At 34.5% G+C, this 17440-nt stretch overlaps 1 protein-coding gene across 1 annotated transcript in view; it reads right to left on the reverse strand.

Annotated features, from left to right (window-relative positions):
* The window catches only part of LOC127870156 (uncharacterized), a 54283-nt gene extending 52401 nt beyond the window's left edge, over positions 1 to 1882 (reverse strand). Inside the window, exon 1 of the mRNA XM_052412813.1 lies at positions 1590 to 1882. Within this exon, the coding sequence (XP_052268773.1) occupies positions 1590 to 1665 (76 nt within the window). The 5' untranslated portion in view covers positions 1666 to 1882. The remainder of the gene's footprint in view (positions 1 to 1589) is intronic.
* Between the last annotated feature and the right edge of the window lie 15558 nt (positions 1883 to 17440).

Below are 17440 nucleotides of genomic sequence, written 5' to 3' on the forward strand. Positions count from 1 at the left end.
TATATCGCTTATTTAAATTGAAGCAGTAATAACACTCTACTATCCGTACACAATCTATGATGGTAAATGCATAGAACGGAGAATCGCTTACGCCCGTCATTGTTTTTATATATTTTTAGATGTTGATGTTAATAAACGTTACGTTGCCCAGAACGTTCTAAGAGATAAGTGAATAAATCTACGATCTTAGGTCAAAATCTAATTTAATTTATGTTTTTCATACTTATTAGCAGTTTCTTTTTTAGTTGTATGTACATACACCATGTTTTATAAGTTGTGCAACATTTAACATTATCAACTTCCGCATGGTCTTAACATATTCATTTGTGCCATTGGTACACTGAAAATTAAAGTTGGAACGTGAAATATGTGCGGAGAAAATATCATAGTTTTGTATTGAACGATCCATCATAAAAATGTATATGCTCGAAGTTTGTATTTTCCTTCATGTCGTTATTTGTTAAAAGATATTGTTCAAATGATTATAAATATATATTGGTATTTTGCTGGCTTTCTGAGGGTAGATAAAGAGAAGCGATTGCATTTATTTAAATATATAACAACTCAGTCTTGATTTATCAATACTCAGGTTCATTAGAGTGAATTTTGTAACTAAATGAATATGACAATAAGTTGGGAAAACGAATGAGAGTTGGCAACTTATATGTCTGAGAAGCCTTAATTATTCCGTACTCTTCGTTACTCTTTGATTTTATTGCATAATTTTTGCAATAGGCAATATAATATCCTATTCATAAGAACATGATATCAAAATAACATATTACAATTCTAAAACCTTAATGATAAAATAGTTACCATGCAGTATTGCCTATAAGAAGTTGCGATTCGTTTATTAATAACACTTGTAAGATGAGAAACGCAAAACATTTTATGTCGATACTCATCTTAAAGGCCATATATATATATATTGGTTTACTTGCACCGCAGTATAATCTGTTCAATGGAACCCCTGATATGCTTAGCATCAATGGTTTTCTTCTTTTCTAGTCTTACTAGCCTAGTTCATGATTATATTGAATCACAAAACTAGTTTCAGGTATGTTAAAACCTGATTGAATACGTTTAAAGATACGGTTTATACTGGTAGTCGTTATATTTAAAATTTGGAAAACATATCTAATAAAGTTTCGGGTTATAGAAGAGGAAATGTGTCCTGTCACGCGGTTTTTAAGACACAAATGTAGTTTTTCTCTAGTCATTCATGCATTCATTTAAACAAATCTGACATGCATAAATGATCAGATTTTAAAAATTACATCGCATAACTTAATACACTGTGTAAACGTGCATAATACAACTGATTTCGTACACGATGTGGATACGATACAGTCGTTGCTTACAAAATATATAAGTGCGTTTATATGACGGAATACGCATACGACGAAATTAATATTTTTAAATATCAAACCTATGTGTGGTACAATGTCGATGTAAAAAATGAGTGAGCAATCAACCCAACAATATGTAAGAGTAATAGATTGATAAAATAGTTAGATGGAAATTGATATCATCTTATCTATTACATACAATGATACATTGAAAATAACGACTTTTATTCATGTACATACCTGTATTTATTCCATACAGTAACACAGCGAATAAGAGAGTCCGAAAGCCTCCAGTGGTCCAATGTAATGCTATCATAGTAATTGTTATGTCTATTTATTTTAAAACGTTGGATCATACCTTAAAAGCACCTTTCACGTAAAGATAGTAAGCTTAAATTACCGGTGATTATATTAAACATGTCTTACTATATTTAGAGGACGTCTATTAGTTATGTTGCTCTGTTAAATGAGTTGCTTACTAGCGTTCCATTTAATGTCCAAGAAACACGTTTTAATTTCCCTGCAAAACGAAATCATTTGTTCTTATGCACAATTTAGTGGTAAACAAATTATATCTCAGATATAAACGGAGCATAAATATTACACACATTTGACCAATATCGTATTGATAAAACAGAGGAAAATAATGCGTTTTTATTATCGGACAAAAGCAAACCCGTATAGCAAATCAATACGTATCACGACAATTAAATTGATTACACGATTTATCTTTTACAACTCAACCCCATACTTGAAATTTATGTAAGACATAAAAAGAGTTCATAAGAGGAAGCTATCCACACATATATAAGACTGGGTATATACTGTCTAATATTCCGAGTATCATAATGTTTGGTCGCACAAAAGGGCTGGCAAATTTTCCGATAGAGTTTCAACAGATAGTGGTACCCATCTGAACAACTGATTGTATCGGTATCCATGCATGGCTAAATGAAAATTTTCTCGACAATTTGCACTTGTCATTCTCATGGTATAATAGTGAAAAAAAATGGATATATGGCATTACAACATTAAAATAAGATATTATAATTTGTTTATCATGGGCGGTCTGTTATCTGGTCAGGTGCAACGATGGTCCTATATGACCAAGTTCAATTGTCACATGACGCGGCACACATGTCAGATTTGATAAACATAGTTGTTCTCAATCAAAGAATTAGTTTTAGTAATGTTCATAAAAATGATAAAATAAATAATTATTTCAAACCTCTTTGAACACATATTTCTTTATTTTCAAAAATAAATTTCCCGAATATTTTTAAATGTAGGAAAAGCACAGTTTAGAGTCGCCATCAAAAATAAGCGACTATTCTGAGATAATACACGTTTGTTTAAAGACTAAACTGGCCTTAGAATGTTCATTTTCTACGCCCATCTTGCGTTGTCTACATACTTCATGAGGTATACTACATATTGATCGTTTCGAGACTTAGCTAATTTTTACACCAAAGTAAGTCAATAGCCTAACACCGAAGGCAATTAAGAGAGCATTTGTTCATTCGTTCAATTAGGCCAATTAACTGCAATTGTTCGAATGCCTCCCCATAGGCACTGGCGTACAATTGAACAACGATGTTTAAGCGGTTCAGTATCCTCCCCATTCCTTCTAACCCTAAATGTACCATTTCTGCTTTTTTTATAACAGAGTTAATAAGATTCATGTATCGTATGGTACATGAATATTCATCTCACCTTGCTTACAAAATGACTTTGGTATTTAACGGCACATTGCGGTCGATGTTAAGTATAAGCGATCATCAAAATTAAGTGGTTAGCAATGTAACAGTACCTTGATAAGACTAATCATCATCAACCTTTTCATCAATATCCCCCTATACGAAATCACCACAGCCATCATATTTGCAGTATCGTTAACATACAGGACTATTTAGACCGTGCTCTGTGAAAAGGGGATATAATGCATGTGCGTAAAGAGTCATTCCAGATAAGCTTGTGCAGTCCGCACAGGCTTAGCAGGGACGACACTTTCCGCCTTTACTGGGTTTATGCTAAGAAGAGACTTTTAGAAAATGAAAAATACCATACAACCGGAAAATATCCCTCCTGATTAGCCTGTGCGGACTGCACAGGCTAATGTGGGAAGACACTTTACGCTCATACATTAAACCCCCTTTTCACAGAGCACGGTCCATTTATTTCATTAATTGTTTACTGGAAAGCTGATTGCGGTAAAATGATCCTTTACATATACATACGTTCATTAAATACTTTACATTCCTACGTTACGCTGATAAATACTTCGGTTACAAAAAAATGTATTTGACGCTAGTGTTAGCAATTGTTGTTTAAATAAAAAGTCCGGACAGCCTCACCCCCCCCCCCCCCTTTAGAAGAACATGATATAACTTAACGCGGTGTCTGTCGCGATAATCATGCAATGCCATTATATAATAAATAAAATAGATCATTAATTCACATTTATGATTTATCGAACGTTGAGAGGATTTCTTAGATGATAAATTATTCATGTAACACAATCCTTCCTATTATCTGACAATAAAGTGTTCCATACTTAATAAATGACCAGTATACTGCGATGCTTCATATGCTACCATTTGATTTGGCCACGTGCAATCATTACTTACTAGCGAGCGTGTGTTAATTAATTGTCAATTGTCTATTCCTTGTTGATTTAAGCGATGAAGTCTGCCAAATCGATATGTAGAACAGTACCCATGGTCATGGCGTCCCTTGACACGTATCATTAGACGTTTGATTAGTATCAATGTCAAATGATTGCATCGTATTAAACGTTATCAGAATATGAATTCACATTCAATGAAACACGTGAACGTGCTGTGCGAATTCAAAACATTGTTGACGCGGTGACCGGAGCTCTTTTTTATGCCCCCGAAGAAGGGCATATAGTGATCGGACTGTCCGTCTGTCCGTCCGTCTGTCCGTCACACTTAGGTTTCGAAAAATGCTCTATGTCGCTTCAGATGCAACATTCATATTTGGTATGCATGTGTATATGGACATGGCCTTTCCATACGCACACACATTTTGACCCTCTTTGACCTTGAACTTAGGGTCCGCGTTTAGGTTTCGAAAAAATACGTGTATGTTTCGAAAAATGCTCATAACTTCTATCAAAGAGTTTATCGGATGCATATGTCATTCTATGATGACAGCTCTTGTTTCTTGATGAATGTCAATGGACATGAAGCCTCAGACGTTAGATGTGTCTTGTTTTGATAAAACTGGGCATATTGCATGTGCGTAAAGTGTCGTCCCAGATCAGCCTGTGCAGTCCGTACAGGCTAATTAGGGACGACACTTTCAGCCTAAATTGGATTTTTGCTAACGAGAGACTTCATTTAAACGAAAAATGTCATAACAGCGGAAAGTGTCGTCCCTGATTAGCCTGTCCGGACTGCAGAGGCTAATCTGGGACGACACTTTACGCACATGCATTTTGCCCAGTTTTCTCAGAACGCGACTCATATTAGTATCAAGGTCGATGGTTGCGTCGTCTTCACATCCCTTGCTATACGTGCACGTGTCGTAATAATTCAGCACATTATTGACATGTCACACCGGTCTTAGAGACAATAACGTAGTGACGTCACCATCTATGTATAGAATGCCAAATTGACCCCAAAACTTGAGCGCTCAGTGGTGGCTGATAAACATCGACATATGGTCTTCACGTACGATTTATGTACGACATGCTTGCAATTTTGATTTTAATTTGTGCATCACAGTTTTAAAAAAACCGATACTGACACGTTTACTAATGGGCTAGTAAATTTACAACTATACCTCGAACTAATTGCAAAAGAATTAATATTGGCCCCTATCGATAGTTTACATTTGTATTACGAACTATAAAAAAATTCACATTCAGAACGTTGGGTTAAAGGATATATTAACGATTATATTAACCTAATATCGGGGGAAAAATCAAATTATTTATTGCACTTATTTTACACGGTAGAGAGTACTCTTCAACTTCCGATACGATTTTCACGCGCAACAAAGGTAAACTTTACATTAGAGCAAATATTGCGAGGCATTTTTTTGTTGTTTAATAGAAAGATGTCAGGAAAACAGACTTGTAAGTAATATTTGGATACATTTTCCATTTGTATACTATTATACATGCCTTATCAACATTATGTGCTCTGAAGTCGCATATAAAGGTTCATTGACCTTTTTGACAAATATTGATTTAATAACAAAGAGCAAAAATACATATAAACCCATGTTTTATTATGATTCTTGCTTGCATAAAGTATAAAAGGAAACATTTCTAGCATTTTAAATAATCAAAATCCGAAGTAAACTGTTTTTGACACAGAAAACATGTCCGGTTAAACATATGATGTCACTCGGATTCTTTCAGCAAAACAAAAGTACGGAGGCGTCGTAGTATGATCATTTACATGATCAGTGTACAGAAAAATTTAAACGATTGTTTTCTCTATTAGCTTTATATATTTTGCACCATACGATAGCAGTGGTACCTTTCACGGGATGGGTATCATAGCCTGCACCAGACCAGCCTCAAAGCTGTGTATGCCGATTTCAAGATCAGATATTTCTTGAGAAGAATTACAGAGTCTGGGAAGAATCAACATAACATATTTCAAAGTTTCTGAAATAATGAACTTAAAAAAGATTAGAACAATTAAAAAGGACCAGCCATTATCATCATGGGCAGCTTGTTACATTTTCATAAGTTACCTATACATTGAAACTATCAATGCCTCGTTGGTCTGGTTTAATGCAGTTGTTTGACCGAACTGTACATGACACATAACCCGGCAAAGAAAGTATCAATTTCATTTCCTGCCTATGATTGACATGGATGTTAGTGCTACTTTATATTTGGTCACAGATCAAGCCCATAGGTGCCACGTTGTTCCTCAATTTTGAACAGCATTTATTAAAAAACGCAACACACATAATAGAATGAGTTTACAGCAGAAGCAGAACGCTTTTGGTTCTATGGTTGTAAGGTTTTATGCTCAGATGAGTTTCCTCGGCTGTATCGGTCATTTAATGTCTTGCTCAGGGCTAGAAGAATGTTTAAAAAACTGTTTATGTTGAAAATGCTGTCACCCACATGATGATAGGAAAAGCTATTTGAAGAGCAGAGGACACATTCTTATCGACAATACACTTCATGCGCTACTGATATCAAAATCATTGAAGTAGACTTACCCTTAGAGAAAGAAAATCATATGATGAAATTCCAGTTTTACCAAATCAATGTACGATTTATGATGAAACAATTAGATGTGATGAAGAAGAGCCAATTCATTCTTATGAAGTTGTACAACTTTTAGAGTTACCAGGCGTGTCACAAAAATCCGAAGTTCTAGACCATCTCGCTGATTTGTACAATAAACTTCAAAATCATCAACTATCTAAAGACGACGTGTGCAGAAGTCAAAGTTTTGAAGAGATTCAAGAGACCTTGATGGTTGTCGGGATTAAATTGACGCACAACAAGACATCAGCATTGTTGTTCAATACATCGACATGGTTTTTATCATTCAACAATTAATAAGAGCAGAACGGACAACTGATTGGAAATATCATTACAAACCACTGAACGAAATGTTTCCATATTTTGCAGCCTCGGACCATATTTTGTAAATAAAATGAACAAATATTTAAATACAGAAAATGATAAAACTTGAACAAGAGAATCCTGATGTATATCAGCAATTTCTGTATGGATTCCATTGTATAAGACGCAGTGACAGATATTGGGCTGGTTTTCCAACACATCTAACAATAGAACAAGTTTTAATGAGACACATAAAAACCTCTGAGGGCTTAACTAAGGGACGGGTTATGACAGAAGAACAAAAAGTGTTAGGGGTTATGTCAATTCCAGCAAACGCCAAAATAAACCATGCAATGCAGCAATTCTAAAACACTGACTATGAGACTAGTGATCAACACAAAAAAAGGGGAAGTCAATGTCCACTACAAATGAAATTGATTCTTAATGAATATTACGCTTTCTGCATGACCTTTCGCCGTTTGATGAATCGCACCCAGAATTGTGAAATATAGAAACTGGTGTTACGGCTGACGGAAGAGTCATCGATAACACAATACAAATAGATCATCGGCTACTTGTTCAAAGAATAATTGCAGTAACTGATTGATATGTAGACGATCTCTCAATAATATTCAACCACGAGCTATGCAGTATCCCTTCTTCATTGTTTGACAACAATTGATTACCTCGTGTATCCCAGAAGCATGTACTAGCTGATAGCATTTGGAAATTAGGCGATTGTTCCAAAAGAACAGAACCATCAGAAACAACAAATGATCCCAAAGGGTCATATGTTTTGGACGACGTCTCTCTTCTTCAAAATATCACCTGGTCTAAAAATAGAACGTCCACGCCGTTGATATGCGAGAAACACTTCAACCATATTTCACAGAAATAACCGCACCAATGCACCACTGTGGTTTTCGATGGGTATTCTAACGGATCGTCAACAAAGGATAAAACACACCATCGTCGAAGTAGAGGCACGATTGAAACTAATGTGAACTTTACATTCAACACTTCATTTAGATCGAGGCAGGAATCTTTTTAAAAATAATTTAACATCTAAACTAACTAACAGGCTTTCATTACATTATGTGGCAATTATGTGGCAAATATTTGTTAGAAAAGAACGTACAGGGGATGCTGACCGGCTTATCGTTTAAACCGCTGAAGAGTTATCTGATGAAAGAGAAATTTTTGTGATTGACGAGGATAACAAACATCACTTTTTTCTTCAGTTTTTAGTTGCTTATCCACCGCATCAATAATGGAAGTAATATAATATATTATAAAGGGACAAGCGCTCATTTAATTTTTGAGTTTAAAATGTTAACCATGATAATTATTTTCGTATGAGATACGATAGATTTACGCTCATCATTCGCTGAGAATTGATGCAAAGCGCGATGCTGAATACATACAATTTATAATTTGACCAATACAGAAGCAGAATTGTATTTATTCAGGTAAGTTCGCGGTAATTTTTTCCAACAGTTAATAGGCTGTTTATAAATGTAAAGAAAAGTCAAGACCTGGGTTACACCGCTGAGCCGAACCCCAAATAAAAACTTATTAATTGTTAACATTTTAGTGCATACGCGTTTCTTGGTTTGGCTGGTAAATAATTATATAATTAAACGAAAACAACTTTGTACAACGGTGGCAAATATTTTACGTAAAACAAAATACCTGTAACACAGGTAGTACGTTCATGGAATTTTACTGTTTTTATGTTTTTAATTTGAAGTCTTGTCAGTGAAAGTCTTATCACATAGCTCAGTAAACCCGATATTGCACATATATGATTGATGCACATGTGATATTGTTTGTCTCAAATGAATTATAATTCACAAAGTAAATTAGTGTAAAGTCACTTAAAGTACTATTCAGTGTAAATAATCATTCAAATTTAATTAATTTCCGTTCGAAATAATACATTTTGCAGATTTAATACTGATAAAATCAATACAATTTGAGATATCTGTTCCCTTTAAACTGTTTGCTTAAAGTGTATATTTACATATTAAAACGTATTTTTGCATATGGCGCATACTGGTCGATGAAAGATTACTTTCTTATAATGCATATATATTCCAATTTAATGTGAAATTATAGTCTCGATTGTCAACGTGCATTTTTAAGCCAAAACTTGTTTGGCTAAAACTGATCTAAAGGGAAAAAGAATGAAGATGCCGGTGGACAAATGGTCATTGGAAATACCATTGTATACTAGTAAGATTGATAAATAACACGAACTGATAATCTTAAGGTTCATATAATAGAACATATGTCACAAAAAGAATCTCTTTAATGCATGCTTGATTCATTTATGACTTGACATTTTAAATCCGGGATGCACATTTTTAAAGTAAGGATTATCTTTGCATGTTTGTGTTTTCGACGTTATTTTCAAACTATTATTTGATAGCACTTGGGATGAAGCAAATATACATCGTGCATGTATGCATATTTTAACTTTAAAGGGACTTGTTCACAGTTTGGCAAAATGATTATTAAAAATTTTATAGAAAAAAAATCCACGCACTTTATTCAAACATGCAATATCATACTTATGACTATGAATAAATAAAAAAATATTTTTTGGTTTGTTTATATTCATAATGGGATATCGGAAACAATAATAAAGTGCTTGAAGTGCTTTTCATCGAGCTTATAGCAAAAAAGTATTCCCGCCAAATCGATTAAACAACCAACACATTTGAAATCATGTATGGTGTTGTGGAAGCTTTCTGAAGTCCCTGATTCGAACCACAAGGCAGGTTTTAAAACAAATTATATTTGTTAGTGTTATTGTTTGTTTTAAAAGTACCAAATATTACAGTTTTGCATGTAACATTCATTTAGAGACATTTTACAAACAAGAAATGTGTTTGTCAGAAACACTATGTCCCCTTCTGCGCCGCTTTGATTTAGTTTTTTGACCTTTGACCTTGAAGGATGACCTTGACCTTTTACCACTCAAGATGTGCAGCTCCATGAGATACACATGCATGCCAAATATGAAGTTGCCATCTTTAACATAGCAAAAGTTATTGCAAAATGTTAAAATTGGCGCAAACAAACCAACAGACAGACCAACAGACAGGGCAAAAACAATATGTCCCCCATTATAGTGGTGGTGGACATAAAAAAAGACCTGAATATGTAAAAACAAGACTATTAAAGTCATCAATGTTTAGGGAAATGTTTGTCTTTGTATTAATATACATGTAGATCTACTCGGAAAATATTAACAGGCGTTAATGTGTATCTCTAAACACGTGAAATTCGATTAACCAAATCATTCTCTTCTGAAGAATTCTTGCACTAAAAATATTTGCGTTGTCATTAGCGACTTTTTAATCCTTTCTCACATAGATACGTTTTTGACGCATTTGTGGTCGCTTAGGAAGTAACATTACATTAAACACATTTCTTACTAGATTTAAGTCGTAAAGGCTTCATTTCCAACCCTTAAATACCGATGAGCAGCAAACAGCGTTAAGCCTGAACATACTGCGAGTTACTCGCAGGCTGTTCTGGTTTTATGCTTTTTGCACAAAGACATGTTCACTTTGCTTCTGAGAGGAAAGGGAGTAAAATCGGTGTGGGAGCCACAACATATTTACAAACTGGTAAACAATAATATTTTATCTGCTTTGAAATAATGGGCTACTCATGCTATTGAATGATATTTCTTATTTATTAAACTGTTTTTCTATTTTTAATTCTTAAACAATTGGTTGTTTTGACAGTAAATTAGAATTAAAACTAAATAAATAAGAATTGAATAAATAATAACAAAATCGGTTTGTGTGTTTATCATGAATAGTAAGAAATTTTACTGACACTTTAGTATACTGGTAGTAATTATTGTATTTTTTTAAGAATAATACATTCTAGTCACAAACTGTGAACAAAAACTTTCGTTTTAGATTGATTTCTCCGAACCTTTATATAATTCCCATAACTCGGACACAATAAATATTTCTGTTCACTTGACGTTTCATCAATGGTAAGACAATATATTAATTCCACTCGAATGCCAAATTATCGTCTTGATTGTCAATATGTATTATAAAGCAATAGCTCGTTTGTGTGCTACAGGCATGCAGGATTAACGAATGGGGCATACAGTGAGATTGATGATGATTGTGGTTACAATTTACAAATATTCACCGATCGTTCCAAATATAAATCCTGCTAGGGTTACTTATATTAGAATATTTTGTTTGATCTTGGTTGTTGATGCGTTCAATATTGCGGGAAACAAATTCGACTTATCATTATAAGCTATATGTGTCATGCATTTTTTCTGTACATTTTAAATTTGTACTTGTAAATGAAGATTCGATATCAGACTATATATGTTTTCATTAAGTCAAAATATAGGTTAAGAACATATTTCCATTAAATACCTCGGTCTGTCTGCCTTCCCTAAAAATTAATATGCGTGTAGAAAATTCAAAAATAACTTGTAACATTAAATCCGTGAAAACTTTTACACAAACCTGACATTTTGCTGCAACGTTAAACAAACCTGACATTTTGTTACAACGACGCACAGTTTATGACACTTACGACGTTCGTTCTTTGGAACATATTTGGATGACGTCATTATAAACGGACGTACAGAGTTGAAGCTTTACTCGCGTTTTCATTTGTTAATTTTTCTTGATAAAGCATTAAAGAAACAGAAATGTATTGATTTCGGCGCGTGATCGCATGTTTATTTCACTCGTTGACATAAAAGAGTATATTTCCTTACAATGTTCTATCGCTAAAAATATTAAATGTCGATCATACCCGAAAAAAACCTCCATTTTTATAATGTTTTACAAGTTTTGTGATTTGTATTGGCTGTTGCTTGAACATTTAATGCGGATTATGAAATATTTGATTAGATATATATATATATATATATATATATATATATATATATATATATATATATATATATATATATTGTATACGTAATTGACATCAAGGCTTTTTAGCATCTTTGTGATGCGGCCCTGTCCCCTCATTTTGTAAATAAAAGTGTAATCTTGAGCGAACTGTTAAAAAAATGAAAAGTGAGTCACGAACTTCTTGAATTTGTGAAAAATGGTCATTCACTATGACGGAAAAACAATGGGCATGTTTCGAAACACGAAACTCAAAAAGCATGTTTTGCTTCGTTTGCAAACAATCACTTAACTATCCGCGGTCAATCATAAGTTACTAATTGAGCACACGGCTAATGAGAGACTGCACTTTCCGTCTAAACTGGATTTTTGCTTAGAGGATAATTTCTTTAAACGAAAAAATATCAAGAAGGTGGAAAAAGTCGTCTTGATTAGCCTGTGCGGACTGCACGGGCTTATCTGAGACGACACTTTACGCACATACAATAAACCCAAATATCACAGAGCACGGCCCAGTCGAATCGAATATGGTTGCTAAAATGATTTAAAATGCAGTTGATGTAATAAATTAGACCCCGATGCCTTAAGCTGTAGCAATGTTATATTAAATGTCCCGCAGAACAAGACTAATTTTACAAAGCAAGCGTAACGTGATAAGACCACATAGGAGTAGACCCTTGGGACGGTCGAGACGGTGTGCTGATAAGACGGCGAAATTAACATATGCCGGTTAGCAGTCCCTCATTCTGCTCTTGCTAAACATAGCTGACACAAACACGGAATCGCTGCTCGCTTAACGAATCACATATGAATTATTAACAAGAAAGAATATTTAACGTGAGAAAGCAACTCTTGCCATGTATATTTAAAGAATCTGTATGAATACTCTATGTTTATTTTTGAAGGAACAGTTGTGCTTGCCTGATTGAACTGATTAAAGTTTTATGTAGATAAAGTAATTATTGAAGCCTCTTCATGTGGCAGGTGTTTTTTTTAAGATTTACTTATTGACCTTGTATTGGACGAAATTGGCCCGGAATATAAATCGGTGCAGATATTTATCTAGATAAATATCTTTATTACAAAGTTTTGCCAAGATTGAGTCATAAATGTGTCTTTTAGAGTAGTAACAAGATATGACCTAGATTGGATGCACTTGGCCAAGATTCCAATTCAGCTTCGATGCTGTAAAAACAAAACTTTCTCGTCAAAATCGGATGACAAAGTGGACTTCATAGTGTTAACAAGCTTAATAATGGGGACAGACGACTGACGGTCGACAGACATAGTGTGAGCACAATAGCTCAGGCGAGCTTAATAATGAACGCTGATATCTCTACACCTTACGTCGTACGTTTTTAATGCGAAATTGAATGAAGTGACAAAGCTATTTTATACACGTTCGCAGCATAGACTGAGATTATTGATTTAAAACAATTTCACGAAAAACGCATTTTGTTCTGATGTTATTTCATTTTTATGTATCGCACATATTGCTATGATCATGCGGTAGATTTATGCACATCAAAATTTAGTTTTGTTGTTTGGACAAATATAAATGTGAACGCATTATTGTAAAAAAAGTAGTTCTAATGTTTGTATTTCCGTTTTCTCTTCTTGTTTTGGTAAATAATGCATGCACGTGATTCTTTAAACAAGAATCTATTTTAATTAATGTTTATGTTAGAGATGTTGTTGATAGCAGTCTATGTTGATAAATAATGCATATATCTATGTGTTTCTTAAAAAGGCATCGAATTAATGTTAATGTAAACGTCAATTACACGGGCTTACATCATCACCTTGACCACGTTATTGGTCTGTCTATATGAGCTTATCACGTTTCAGGCTCAATACTAATAACACTTGGTCTAGAGGACGTTTCATTAAAGATTAAAACTGCTTCAGAAATCCGGATCTTAAATAGCTTCAATAAATAACTAAACCTCACTTGCATAAGTTCAGCGACCTATACTGTTGTTTTGTATTATTGAGGGTACCCGAATGTTTACACAAAATGTCTTGAATTCGTTTGTTGAAAATAACAGCAATACTACATCAGCTGTTATTATGTCTGCAAAGTTAACTCTTCAAAAAAACGCAAGTGTAGTTCAAGTAGAAATTTCTTATCACGCATTTATTTGAATACGTATATATTTGAGCAGCGTTGTGCGAAGGTGGCTCTTATGTCATATGCGGCAGGCGTCAGTCAAGATCAGTCTTCTTATTTGCGCATTCAACAAGAAACTACCCTATATGCTTCTGAAAGCTAGAAACATTGTAAGACGTTACAGGAGTGGTCTGAAGGTATATGGAATACTACTTATTTTCGTATGTATGACGCTACACATATAGCTTGGGATGATAATAATATGTTACGCGTTCTGAGAAACCTGGGCATAATGCCTGAGCGTAAAATGTTGTCCCAGATTAGCCTGTGCGGACTGCAGGCTAATCAGGGACGACACTTTCCGCCTAAACAAGATATTCGGTAAGAGGGGTCTTCCTTTCAACGAAAAATACCTTAAAGGCGGAAAGTGTCGTCCCTGATTAGCCTGTTCGAACCGCACAGGCTTATCTGGGATGACACTTTACGCACATGCATTAAGCCCAGTTTTCACAGAACAAGGCTCATGTATACTAACGGCAATCTAAAACGCATCGTTGAACATTCTCAGAACAAAATATGCTAATTTAGTTGGAAGAACAGACGGATTTATACTAGGAAATATCGATGTTTATTTCTAAAACCGTAACCCCAATCAACATCTATCTCACTCTATGATCCATTCGTTAACCCTGCATGTCTGTTGTGAACGAACGAGATATTGCTTTGTAATAGACATTGACAATGAAGACGATAATTTTGGCATTTGAATGTTATTTAGATATTAATATACAAGAGAATGTGATCTTTTAAGGAATGATGTCCTGTTTGATATTTCTTTTACTCAGAGATATGGCAATATGCACAATGACTGCGAATAAACCAATCTAAAAAAATCTGAAACGTAAGTATGTAAGCACTTCAACCTTACAGCTTAATAGTTGGTTCCTGAAAATAGCTTTGTTTCTAATATTTTAAAAAAAATGAAATCATGAGAATAAAAATTTAATTTTTATAAACGCACATTGGAGTTAAATAACAATGCAATTAATTAGTGTCTTTCATAATTGGCCTAGCGGGCTGAAGAAATCCCGAGACGGTCGACCGAAGTCTAATACTACTGTCTGAACCCCAATAACACAGCATATGAATCACACGGATTAATTAGTATTAATATACTTTATGATATAACGGTTATGATGCGCTTCTTCAGTAAATGACAATAAACTATTATTTAGCTGTTTATTAACATATTTTTCAAGCTGGGGGCAAAATATTCATCCAAGCCGATGGCTATGCTCATAACACTATTTTTTGCAAAGTGGACAACAATACAACGTTATATATGCTTACTAAATAAATGACGAAAAAAAGTGTATTCCACATTTAATTTCATCATTATTCGTCTATGTTTAAAAAAATATTGATTGGATTTAAATATGAACATAATCACCCCTATAACGTTTAAAACCTAAAAAAATGACTGTCTTCAACAATCAATTTAATAAAAAACGGAAACAATATCGCTTTTTAAGAATAGATGTTAAAGAGTTATATTTCATGCAATATCGATAGTTACATCAATAAAAATTACTGAATGTTTGGAATACACAGTTCCACATTTTCCTATAGAATTCAATGCTAAATCTTATCATGAATTTTGATCCATGGCGGCCGCGGGGTTGATCAGAAGTCGGATATAACGCGTAACATCAATGGCGAGTTCATTTCCGTTTATATTGACAGTGAATGAAAGCGCGGTGCTTCGATAACCTTAGCGGATTTTATGTATGGGATTTACCTTCTATCGACCTTTCTTAATATTTTCATTCTTAAAATTGCTCCAGGTAACGCCCTCTTCAAACAGGACAAGTTCACCATGTTTGAGCTTGATGATTTAACATCATAGCGCAATCTCGATGCAACTCTTGAGGCTTCTCGTCACAAGTTTTCCATCTGTATGTGCAGAAACTTTATTTGAAAGTTTTTAAATGATTCAAAAACGCAAACAAACACAAAAAGTAAATAAATATTACCCTGATATAAATCGCAATACTACGATGATGAATCGACGAGTTGATAAAAGCCAATCAATGACCTATTAGACAAATAATGGTTTTATAATGTTTCATTACAAACTTCAGTACTAGACTGCATGAATCTTTTCCATTTAATGCAAACCAAAAAGACAAACAACCAAACAACTGCCTCCACTTGTTTGCTTCTACCTAAATGTATGCGTGTGTTTTTCTCATGGGACACGCATACATTTATATTTGTACCCGACAACACTATTTCTTTGAAAGTTTGTACATGCACATAATAAGATGATCTCTTACAGGGCTCAATAATTCATTAAGTTGATAAAACACACACCAAAGCGTTCTCGGTGCAAATACGATTTACACAGATTTCCCATTTCCGGAATCCCAATCACTTCGTTGGGTGGTTGAGTGTACACGGATTATGAGAAACGAATTCATTGGATTGAAAAGACGTACACTCGATTAACTGGATTATTTGCATTGAAACAGCATACTATCTGCACGCATACTACTTAGTACTGTGATATACAAATTAGTTTACTTTTAGCTGATAGTTGAATGAATACATAAAAAGGCTACCCGTATACTTACTTTTTTCATGCATAATACCCGTTCACACATGGTAAGCGTTCTTGTTGCATTTTGACCACGGACGCGGTAGGATCGACAAGAGTACCATGGTGTCGTAGCAAGAAAGCATAAAAACGGCGTCCAAAAAGTAATTTAAAGGCCCTTATAGTTGGCCTTTTGGGCGTTTGGACGCCGTTCTGGACAACTACACGCCGAAATTCTATGTTCACGTGGCAGGCATCGCCTTGAGGACGCCATAAACGCTACAGCAACGCACGATCGTGAAAGAGACTTACTACAGTCGCAAAAGGGTCGCCATGGAAACGCAGATAATTTGTTCATAGAGGATCCGTGACTCTGCGTCAATCTTACTGCCTTCTCTGTACGTCTACGGGATTCTTATTTAGACCATTTGACGTCCGCAAGTCAAAGTCATAGTTATCGCTTTCGCATGCAATAACAATCGCGTGCGCATGTAGTTGTTATCGCTCAAAAAAATACATCCTTTGTCAACCGTATGCAGCCATGGCATTTTCCTTTAGAAAAAATTCGCCGCGCACACTTAAAGTATGCGATGCATTTAACTATTGTCTTTCAATCCTTCAACGTTTGCCAAGGTATCCCAACGTCGTCGCTATAGTTTCCAAGCTGGGATATGCTAGTTTCTTCGAGTTGTGTGACGGTGTCAGTATGGCTTGTGTCTGCCTATTGATGTCAAATCTTTGTGGCTTATAAAAAATTTTGACCAATATTCGGAATTTTAAATCTTAACTCGAATAAAACATTATAGTTAAATCATGCTTATGTCGTACAAGCTGTTAACTGTTTTTACAGCACACAGTCCTGTATCTATTTGGAAACGTTTCTGCAATTAATACTTATTTATGGTGCATAAT

The sequence above is a fragment of the Dreissena polymorpha genome, chromosome 2 (assembly GCF_020536995.1).
Source record: "Dreissena polymorpha isolate Duluth1 chromosome 2, UMN_Dpol_1.0, whole genome shotgun sequence".
In the NCBI taxonomy this organism is placed as follows: domain Eukaryota; kingdom Metazoa; phylum Mollusca; class Bivalvia; order Myida; family Dreissenidae; genus Dreissena; species Dreissena polymorpha.